Raw genomic sequence first — 12,188 nt, 5'->3', positions numbered from 1 at the left:
CTCTAATAGAGCTTGAAGTCAGGTATGGTGATGCCTCCTGAAGTTCCTTTATTGTATAGGGATGTTTTAGCTATCCTGGGCCTTTTGTTTTTCCATATAAAGTTGATTAATGTTCTTTCCAGGTCCTTGAAGAATTGTGATGGAATTTTGATAGGAATTGCATTGAATCTGTAGACTGCTTTTGGCAAGATTGCCATTTTTATTATGTTGATCCTACCAATCCAAGAGCATGGGAGATCTTTCCATTTCCTGGTATCTTCTTTGATTTCTTTCTTTAAAGACACAAAGTTCTTGATATATAGGTCTTTAATTTCCTTGGTTAACATTATCCCCAGATATTTGATGCTGTTTTTGGCTATTGTAAAGGATGATGTTTCTCTGATTTCTTTCTCAGTCACTTCATCATCTGTATATAATAGGGCCACTGATTTTTTTGAGTTTACCTTGTATCCTGCCACATTACTGAAGGTGTTTATCAGCTCTAGGAGTAACCTTGCGGAGTTTTTTGGGTCACTTATGTAAACTATCATATCATCTGCAAATAGTGAAAGTTTGACTTCTTCTTTTCCTATTTGTATCCCCTTTATCTCCTTTTGTTGTCTTATTGCTGTAGCTAGAACTTCAAGTACAATATTGAAGAGATATGGAGAGAGTGGACAGCCTTGTCTTTTTCCTGATTTTAGAGGAATTGCTTTGAGTTTCTCTCCATTTAGTTTGATGTTAGCTGTTGGTTTACTGTTTATTGCTTTATTATATTCAGGTACGTTCCTGTTATCCCTGATCTCTCTAGGACCTTTATCATGAAGTGGTGCTGGATTTTGTGAAAGGCTTTTTCAGCATCTAGTGAGATGATCATGTGGTTTTTCTTTTGCAGATTGTTAATATGGTGGATTACATTGATAGATTTTCTAATGTTGAACCATCCCTGCATTCCTTGGGTGAAGCCTACTTGATCATGGTGGATGATTTTTCTGAAGTGTTCTTGAATCCGGTTTGCGAGTATTTTATTGAGTACTTTTCATCAATGTTCATGAGGGAAATTGGTCTATAGTTCTCTTTCTTAGTTGTGTCTTTGTGTGGCTTGGGTATCAAGGTAATTGTAGCCTCATAGAAAGAGTTTGGCAGTGAGCACCCTGCTTCTATTGTGTGGAATACTTTGAGGAGTATTGGAATTAGCTCTTCTTTGAATTTCTGGTAGAATTCTGCACTGAAGCCATCTGGGCCTGGGCTTTTTTTGTTTGGGAGACTCTTGATGACTGCTTCTATTTCATTAGGGGTTATAGGTCTGTTTAGATTGTTTATCTGTTCTTGATTTAGTTTTGGCAAGTGATATCTATCCAGGAAATTGTCCATTTCCTTTAAATTTTCAAATTTTGTGGAGTACAGATTTTCAAAGTATGCCCTGATGATTCTCTGGATTTCCTCAGAGTTTGTTGTTACATCCCCTTTTTCATTTCTGATTTTGTTAATTACCATGCTCTCCCTCTGTCTTTTGGTTAGTTTGGACAGACGTTTATCTATTTTGTTGATTTTCTCAAAGAAACAACTCTTTGTTTCATTGATTCTTCTCAGTGTTTTTCTGGTTTCTACTTGATTGATTTCAGCCCTCAATTTGATTATTTCCTGGTGTCTGCTCCTCCTGGGGGAGTTTGCTTTTTACTTTAACTTAACTTGGTGTTTCTAAAGTCCAGTCCTGTTGTACCTGTTGTTAGTGCTTGACTTCTTATTATTGCTAATGTTCTCTGTATCTATACACCACACATTTCATTTATTGAACCATTGGTTGGTGTTTCCATTTGCATTATATTAGTAATGCAGCTGTGGACATGAATGTACAAATTCACATGTTTTACTTTCTCTTGAATGAATACCTACTGGTAAACTTTTTGAGCAGTGAGATAATGCTGCATAAACTTTTGAGGAACTGAGTGGCCGGCTGCTTCCTAACAAGGATGCAACAGGCAGATGAGGGTTAACATGTCATCCTGTCCAGCTTATGCTTTGCTGATATCAAGATGCAGAATCTGTTATTTTTCTTTTCTTCATTGAAATCTTTGTTCCCTCATTCATTCTTTTCTTTTCTTTTTTTCCACTTTGGTTTCCATCATATCTTTGTTACAGGATCTGCTGATTTAGTCTGTAAGTTGCTACACTGTGATTGGTTAACTCATTACAATTTATACAATTTACTAGATAGAAAATGAAAGATTATCCTTCAAAGGCCAGCTTCTGCTGCTAAAGTCAAACTGACATTGGAATTCACAGTTAGGTCTTGTTCCTGCATATAACACAGACGCTATCCATCTATATTGCACCAAATATACATCCTGTCCTCAGAATTGATACTTCCCTTCTATTTCACCTCCCTTTAATTTAAATATATATTTCCAGGTGTTATAGAATAAACATTTCAATCTTCTAAAAAGTATTTCAGCCAAGTACCATTTAAAAATCTGGTAGTGCTTAAGAAATTTCAGAAAGACAAATTATTAAAATTAGTAACTGAAATAAAAGAATGAAAACTAGTTTTCCTATTCTGTGAAGTATGTTATGGTTTAATAATATCCATTAAGAACTAGCATAAAAATCAAGTTAATTAGAAATGGCATTCAATGAATTTAGGATATGACACTACCTTTATTTACCATTTTCCAACCTGAAAATGACCCCAGAATTCTGTTTTTAAAGCCTCATCAAGAAATGGAAATAGAAAATACAATATTAGATCTACCAAAACTTACTCCAAGTTAGTTCATTCTGAGAATTAACTACCAAAAGCAGATATCTGAATTTAGTTACTTTCTCTAGTAATTCCAGATTTTTGTTTATTGGTTTGTTTACTGATATTGTACTTCAAATCATGATTGTCATTCTTCTCCCTATTCTAATTATCAATAATATTCTGGAGACTAACTTGCTTATTTATAAGAAATTGCAATTGAAGGAAATTGGGCATAAAATTCTTCACACAGTAGTTCTGATATTCTCCTGGTTTCCTGCTGTTTCTCAATGACAATGTTTGCCATCATTAAATTAATAGTACTACACAGTGGACATGTTTAAAGGAGAGTAACTTTCATGACATGATTTAGTTTTTGTTATTATATCCTATTCAAACCAATGTATCTTTTACTTTTTAAAAGACTTATTTGCGTATTTTATATATACATATGATTTGTCTGCACATGTGTAACACAAAGAGATAGAGATTTGAATTCAAGTTGAAGATCAGAAAAACAAAGCATCTGTGCAGTAGCTCTTACATCTATTTCAGACTGAAATGGGTGAATCTGTCTTCATAATTCCTCAGCATGCAACGCTCTGAGTTCCTGTCTCTTCCCATCTTATATTCCTTTCTCTGCCCAGCAATATCACTCCAGTCTCCAATTTCCTAGTGTTGGGATTAAAGGCATGTGATCCCAAGTGCTGGGATTAAAGGCATGATTTCTGTTTCTCTTTTGGACTGATTCACTCTCATGTATTCCTGGGTGACCTTGAGTTCACAAAGATCTATCTGCCTCTGTCTCCTGAGTCCTGGGATTAAAGATGTGCATCACTGCTGCTCAGCTTTTATGACTTTGACTAGCTGTGCATTATTATCTCCAGTGGCTTTATTAAATCATAGCAATATGTCACCACACACATGTGTCTGAGGATTGGAGATGGTTGTGAGACCAGGAATGAACTCAGGATCTTTGGATGAGCAGTCATTGCTCTTAACTCCATAACCATATTTCCAACCCTTGTCTTTTTATTTTTGTCTTTGGGGCCATAGACAACATATTTTTCATTTCTATTTCTCACTATCTTGTTTGAGAAGAATGTATGAATGAATGAAATATTGTTTGATTCTCTCCCCTTCATGTGGTGCAGCTTTAACACTTGGAGGGTGTAGAATCATTGGAAACAATGCTGGCCTGTGTGTAGTATCTTTTGTAGATGTTGCTGCCAGCCCAACTGTAGCAAGCAGCTCTCCTGGAAAGCATAGGCTTTCTCTGTGGCCTGATACCCTTAAAACACAGTCACTGAGTTCAATGGGTCAGTGCTATGAAAAAGACATATTGCCTAATTTAGTGTTGGCTGTTACCTGACTTAATTCTCACTTTTTTGAAGTTTTGTCTACATTTTAACTCCTTTTCTAATAAAAATTAACAAATTAAAACCTCTAGTCATAATATTTTAGAGTCTTCCCACGTGCTAATTAAAATATTTCAATCAATAACAGTCACACTGTTCATTAACTGCTGAACCATCTCTCCAGTTCTAATGCTAAGATCTTATAGAAACCTGAGTTGTTGGGCTCCCATCCAACCATGAGAGATGCACTCTCACCTTGGACTCCCAGGGAAGGGTCTAGGCCCTGCCCTGGATAAAATGATAGGCTATGGACACCCCCATGGAGGGCCTCACCCTCCCTGGGGAAATGAGGGGATACTGGGGGAGGGCGGTTAATGGGAGGGCACGGGAAGAGATGAGGGAAAGGGAGAGGGACCTGGAATTGACATGTGAAGCAACCTTGTTACTAATTTAAATTTAAATTCAAAAATAAAGTATAAAAAAAGAAAAAAAAAGAAACCTGAGCTGGCTCAGCAATCTTCTAGACGACCAGAGTTCAGTTCCAAGAAGCCACGTGGGTACCTCAAAAGTACCTCTAACTTTGGCTCCAGGGGATCCAAAACCTTCTGGCCTCCAGTGACACAATTTGTCTAACACAAAAGGAAAAAAGAAACATTTTAATCCACCTTACCATTTGTTATGGGTTTGAGGTACTTAGGTCATGGTTACTAGAGTATAATACTTTCATATATGTTTTCCCTCCATATAGAGACTCCTTAAAAAATGATGTCATTATAAGTTCACCTGCTCAACTATGTGATTAATTGGCTGTCCTCACCATTCCAAACAGAGTATAGCAAGGTGCAGTCTGTGAGGTCATGATGAACTGAGAAATTAGCCCTTAGTAGTTAAATCATTCTTTACGGCTCTTTGCTATGTCCTAGATCCTTTAGTTAATCCTTTACTTAAGAAATAGCCTGTGTTTGAGCAACTGAATCATTTTCTCATCCTGTTTTCTAGTTCTACATCTTATGTTCTGTTGCCTCTTTCAATTAAATTGTCTTTCTCTATATATTTTAACATAATATTAAATGAAATAAAATTGCGTCATTTTCCACTTCTTTTTTACCCCTCCTTCCCCTCCAAAAACCCTACCTCAAGCCCCTCCCATCCCTCCTTAAGTTGATAGTATCTTTTCATTGGTATTGTTGCATACATATATATGTATGTGTATGTATGTATGTATGCATGCATGTATGTATCTGTTTATGCACATTTGCATAGCTTTCCCTTCAACCAAGTGAGAAAATAGATGCCACATTTCTCCTAAGAGCTTTGACCCTCCTCAGAATTCTACTGGAATTCATGTCAGTCTAAAAGGAACTTTAAGAAATCCTTTTGTGTTGAACTCATCATCTTGGCTTCCTATTTAGCCCAACCATAACAATGTTTTAAGACCAGGACACTCAATGTGTGACCCTTCCTCAGTATTTTCTAATTCTTACATCCGTGGTCCTTATTAGAGTGTGGCACCTGGGTTTGGTCTTTTTAGAAGTCATTCACACTGCCACGTTTTGACAATTTATATGTAGATAATGTATAAATTAGAAACCACTATTTACACATAGTGTTGACTAGAGTTTTTATAGAGTGTTTCATGGAGTTTTTAGTTTGTGTTTCAAGTAAATGTAATATTCAGCTGCTGTGTAGCAACAGTCCCTTCCTCCAAGCTTCATTTCCTTTATAATTTCCAGTCTTTCTCTTTGTGGTCTGTGAACTTCCAGTACTAATACCTTTGGATCTTTATGACTCTCTTATAGATACAGGGCTGAAGATGTGGCTCATGTTTTAGATCACGTACCTAGGATATGGAAAGATCCAGTCTTGATATCCTGTGCCTCACGAATAAACAATTGAGCAAGTCAAATTTTGTGCTAATGCAGTTGCTATTGATGAAAGCTTCAGCTTCTAACATTTTTTAATTACTGTATATATGAATTTTCTCTGACTCACTAATTTAAAACTATAGTCATCAAATTTTCTCTGACCCACTAACTTAAAACTATAGTCATCATATCTTCTCTGACTCACTAACTTAAAACTATAGTCATCGAACACCCTGGGTTAAGTGGGTTACAACTGTTTTTTGACACATAGGCTTTTACCATTTCAGGCACAATCAACAGCTAAACCATATTCAGAATTAAGAGAGAGCAACACAACTTCAACAATAAATGAGATGGAAACCAAAATTAGAAGCCTTAATTCTACACTCTCTAAATTGAAAGTTAGGACAGCATCGAAAGGTTTGGAACTGGAACGATTTAAGCACCTCTATCTTGAAGAATTAAGCATTAGAAAATCATTTCAGAATTACCTAAACAAGTAAGGAAAACATATATGTAGAACGTCCAATATATTCAGTAATTTCTCTCTAAAATATAATTGTTAGCATAATAATACTGTTTTTGAAATTCTAATAAGGTTAATTGGATGTTATAATTTTGGGAAATAATATTATTACATAAACTTAATTTTAAATTATACTCTGTTATAGATTATTATGTTATTTGCTTTTAAATATATATGCTAATTTCATAAACTTAGCCAAATGAGGTATATTTTCACCTGTGTATTTTTGAAACTTTCTAATTAGGACAGTAATTTTATATGAAACTTTTTGTAAGAATTCACAAAATAAATATTGAATATTGAACTATCTTTAAGATAGTGTAGCTTAAAACTAGTGCCACCACCCCTACTTCCACAGGCTTTTTCTGGTAAGTGGTAAACAATTTTCTTTGCTGTGAACTTCATTTATACCACTAGAGGGAGTCAGGAGACAAAATATTCTTTCTAGTGTCTAAACTCTCCATAAAGGCACACAGCCTTACAGGGAAACATTAATATGGGGAAGAAAGAAAGCCTGGTTTAAAAAAAAAACTGATTAATAATTGTTCAGCGTGAAGATTTTGGAAGATAAATTGCCAAATTTCACCTGTACTGCCTTAGTAATGATGAAATGATGTAACTGTGTCTTAAGAGCCTTTGTTTCTTTTAGTAATTATTCCACTATCACACTCTTCCTGGAATTTTTATGAATTATTCCCCAGTCTAAGAGGGCAAAATTCATATCTTGTCCAGTATTGGTAAAATGCAAGTAACTTAATGGACCTTCAGGAGGAAGTGGCAGCTTTAGACTTTACAATCTTCCCAGGAGAAACAAGAATTTAGAGAAAATCGGGACAAAGCTTCAAATGGAAATGTAAAGGAGATTTGCAGTAAATTCACAAAGCTCGAGGCTGTTCACCGAGTGCTCTTCTGCAGGCTATTTAGATAGCATCCCAGAACCCAGAGTAAGTCTCCTTCTGTGAGAATACCTGACAGGATCTTCCTCAAACTCTCAACCATCAACTAGAGGCCTGGAGGACAGCCTAGGAGTGGTTGGCTATACTTTCAGTTTTACATTTGTGGCATAGTTCTTGCTTCCTACTTGACTAACTATTAGGCTTTACAGCTTAGACCTCATAGGTTGAGACCAGAGTGAATCATGATAAAGAACAAAAGTAGAAGGATTAGAGAGGCTTCCACAGGGAAACTGAGTTATTGTGCTAATGCAGGGGCATGAGCTCAGATCCTCAGCAACCATCTCAAAGTTTGGCATAGTGGTTTATAGTTACAGTGACTGGGAATGGGTAGAAACAGAGGAATCCTGTGGTTCTCAGTCAGACTAGTCTAGCATAAGCTGAGAGCTCTAGCTTGAGTGTAGTACCTTGTTTCAAAAAACTAAAGTGAAAGAGAGAGAAAGATAGCAGAAGTAAGTTTTCCCTATATAAGTACACGCGCTGGGTAGTGCCGTCCACCTTCCTGTACATATGTAGTACACACACACACACACACACACACACACACACACACACACACACACAAACACACACAAAGGAAAAAGACAAAAAACAAAACAAAACAAAAGGGGAAGAAGGGGAAGAAAAAGAGAGAAAAAAGCAAAATTAGAAACTTTATAAACTTGGAAAGTTCCTGGTGTTCTTTTTCATCATTTACAAACTTTATATGCATGTAAATGAATTTAAACATTTTAAATTTATTTAAAATCTGAATGTAAATTGCTTTTAATGAAGTGATTATTCCTGAAAAGGTATCTCAGTGTGTAGAGGCCTTTGCAGTAAAGCCTGAGGACCTCAGTTCAATCTTCCAAGCCCACATGTGAAATGAAGGAACAATTTGTCCCACAAGTTGTCATTTGACCTAGACAAATGTTCCATGGCATCTGTATGTGTACACACAGACACAGCACTAAATAAACACATCGACACATAATTTCATAAAAGTAAACATAAATGAAAATTATTATTCCTGAACATAACTCTAGGTGTACTTTGACATGCTTTGGCTTACTTTCTAGGCAACGTTTAGCTTGACTGTGCACACTTTTCACTGAATCTTATTCTTAGGTTTAATTTTCAAGCTGAATTCCAAGATGATGGGACCTATGTACTAGGAGCTATTGTATACTTTTGTTTGTCCATATTAGATGATATTACTTTGCCATTACAAGTTATGTTCTACATATGAACAATCATTTTCTAATTACTGAAAGAACATGTTTGGTGTTGAGAACTGAAGACAAGATCTGTGTTTGTAAGAACCCTCTCTGCCACAAATGAGGCAGAATACTTTAATTGACATAAATGTTATAAATATCATCTGACTTTTATACACATGCAAAAAGATTCCCAATAGGATTATAGATAGAGAAACAAATGAAGCAAGGTATGTTGCCAAAATGTTCGAATTTGATTTAAATGATTAAATGTATGTAATAAATTTTAGATACAATTTGTTTTCCCTTTATCTTGCTATCTTAACTAGTCTTGTTACAGACATCTAATGAAATATATAAAGTATAAACATCCTTAACTTCATCATTATTAATCTACAATTAAAAATATTAAAGTAAGTTTTTGGAAGAAAACACAAAGTCATAATTACTAAAACCCAAGATAATACTGACAACACAAACAACACCACTGAAAATCAACAACACGATGCCTGCAAGTAACACACACAGATTTCAATAATAACTTTAACTATTAATGGCCTCAATTCTCCAGTCAAAAGACATAGACTGAGTGAATGGGTCAAGAAACAAAACCATCCATTTGTTATCTACAAGAAATATATGTTATCTTTAATGATAGATTAAAAGTATGGAAAAATACTCTAATCAAATATTACCAGAAAGTAACCAAGCATTATTGTCCCAATATCTAACAAAAGAGACTTCTATCTATAACTAATTAGAAGAAATAAAGATACACATAATTCCATTTAAGGGAATTGCTAACCACCCTAATCATGCATGCACTAAAATCTGTTGCACCAAATTTCATATAAAGAGTATACCTCTAGATTTAAAGATACAGAATAGCATTGACCTATAATAATATTGGGTGATTTAAATACCCTATTAATACCCTACTATATGCATAAGATAGACCTTCTGGACCAAAAATAAGCAGAGAAGCATCAGAGATAAATGAACCACACAACAAAAAGACTGAACAGTTAGCTGCACAGTATTCCACCCAAGCAGCAAAGAATACACATTGTCATTTCTACTATTACAATGAAACTGCCACTTGCATTGTGAAACTATTCTTAGTAAATAGAAGCATTTTCAGATTAACTTTTGAAATCCCAAACTCATTTAATAACCCTTGTTTTAATTTTTCAAACTTAATGAAACTATTACAGAATATCTGTAGTTCACACACACACACACACACACACACACACTATAGGCTGTTTCTTAATGGCCTAGACTAATTTGACTCAAACAGTATGACTAATATAGTGTGTATAGACAAGAGATGAATGGAAAGGCCCTCTTCGTTTGATGCTGAATGTAAGACAGTTCATATGACTATAAAACAGTGGTTTGATTTTTATTTACAGTGATTATAATTACTACATTATTATATATAATATGATTACTATATTATTCAATCATTTGGGGATCTTGATGATCTTTTCTTTTCTTAAAGACCCATCATCATATTTAGTGTTATATTACCTATGTGTCAAGTTCAGCCATTCCCTTACATTCACCACCAGATGTGTTAGAGGAGACCTTATGTACATGTGTCTTAGAACCAGGTTCTTCACATATGTAAGATAAGTCTATTCCATGAAAAGAATTAGGACACATTTATACCTTGCATTTATTGCACTTAACATCTATTTAGAGGGACTTTAGAGGAGAATATCCTTGGTTGGCCTAGTATAGCAGGGTGGCCATGAACACCCAGGGATCCATTTACCTCTTCCTCTTCACTGCTGAGATTAAAAGTTGCTTCTTTCTGAACATTATTTCTGTTGACTAAAGTGTCTCCTGTTTTCATGTGAAAGTAGCAAAACCACAAAGGATTTCAGGATTTTATAGATTCTTAAAGACTAGTCAAAATTCTATTCACTCTATGAACCTGCATTTAATATAGATCAAATTTCCCTGGGTGTTCAAGAAGGAATTGAAATAATGTTTATTAATTACAATGAGAAAAGGATCAGATTGTGCTTAGTAAGTAAACCCAATGGCATAGAGTAAAAATGAATTAACAAGAGAAGGGGAGATCTAAAAGAAGAACATTGGGTATGGTAAAGACTTATTTTGGAAGGAGACTTGTAATTGAAAACTTTTAGAAGCTGTAAAACACAATATAAAATATAAGGGCTCAAGATAATGAAAATTATTATAAATGAATATTAAACGTGTAAGACTGAATGATTCTAACCAATATTTTGCCTTTTTATCTTTGATTGTAGGAACCAACAACCAGCAATATTCCCATTGACAGATATTAAATAACTTGAAAAAATTGGTGTAGTTTCTATAGCAGATAAGAATATGGATTATCTACCTTTAAAAACTCTCCTTTGTGTGTGTGTGTGTGTGTGCATGTGTGTGTGTGTCTGTCTGTCTGTCTGTCTGCCTGTATGTATGTGTCTGCCTTTCCATACCTATCTGAATTCTTATCTATCACATCTATATATCAGTCTACAAATGATATGTTATAGATCCTCTTATATAGGGACCTAAGTGTTACTGAATTGTATGTAACTGTGACTCAGTTCAGGTAAGATTTCTCCTATACATTCCTTGCCAACTTGCTGACATTTGTACAATAGACATGTGGGGTGGCCAATAGTTGAGCCTCCTTGCACCATTTAGCAAGCTGCATTTATATGGTTGTCAGCATTCATACAAAGAAGATAGCTGGTTGAGTCTACATTTAACCTGATCTGAAGTAATAAGGAATTTGAGAGCACCTTAAGGACCACTATCCTCGAATCAGGTGTAACATTTAAATATCAGACATGTACACTGAACCCTCCAAAAGTGGGGGACCTGGTAGTGAACTGTCATAGGAGAAACATTCTATATTCTACAGATATACCAAACTGATATAACTGAGAAAAATATTCCTTAATAACAGTATTGTTCTTTTAATATTTTAATAATATTGAAATGCAAGGATTACTGTTACCAAATGCTTCTCTAAAAATGTATCTTATATTCTGCTTTACAATAACCATATTTCACTATTGAAGGACCATTATCTACCACATTAGATGTGGTTCATAGAACTTCTTATGTAAGTGGGTGAGCAAAAATAAGTAAAATAGAAGAAGCAAGAATTGTAGGCATATCAATATTCTGAAAAAAATGTTAAAGGATTTTTTTCTAAAACTGTGTATGTTCAATATAACACATTCAAATATAGAGAAAATGCTTCATTAAGTATTGCAAGCTGATTTATTAAATATTACCAGCTGATTGAAGTCAGTTCTCTGTGTTTGGAAAAATAAATAAATAAATTTCACATTTTACTGAAGTGTTGAAACTTTGTGCTCATGTTCTCCTGATCGGTAGAAATATTTGATATCTCAGGTAACCATTTGAAATACTATCACAAGATGGTTGTGAGGTCTGTTCCACAAGAGCAAATTTCTTCTTGATACTGTGGTCATATTTGAACCCTGAATTAGTAGTCAGAGACCCTGTCCCACAGCTGTTTATTTTCAAACACACACAGGCTTAAATTAATTATAAA

General features: G+C 34.8%; 1 protein-coding gene across 1 annotated transcript in view; it reads left to right on the top strand.

Annotated features, from left to right (window-relative positions):
• Positions 1-11,899, top strand: part of LOC121140287 — a 167,515-nt gene extending 155,616 nt beyond the window's left edge. The window contains exons 44-45 of the mRNA XM_040744980.1: positions 6,230-6,441; positions 10,900-11,899. Coding sequence (XP_040600914.1) covers positions 6,230-6,441; positions 10,900-10,942 — 255 coding nt within the window. The 3' untranslated portion in view covers positions 10,943-11,899. The remainder of the gene's footprint in view (positions 1-6,229; positions 6,442-10,899) is intronic.
• The last annotated feature ends 289 nt before the right edge of the window (positions 11,900-12,188 follow it).

Source organism: Mesocricetus auratus, unplaced genomic scaffold, assembly GCF_017639785.1.
Source record: "Mesocricetus auratus isolate SY011 unplaced genomic scaffold, BCM_Maur_2.0 Super-Scaffold_100004, whole genome shotgun sequence".
NCBI classification, from domain to species: Eukaryota; Metazoa; Chordata; class Mammalia; order Rodentia; family Cricetidae; genus Mesocricetus; species Mesocricetus auratus.
This window is presented reverse-complemented; position numbering and strand designations above follow the sequence as displayed.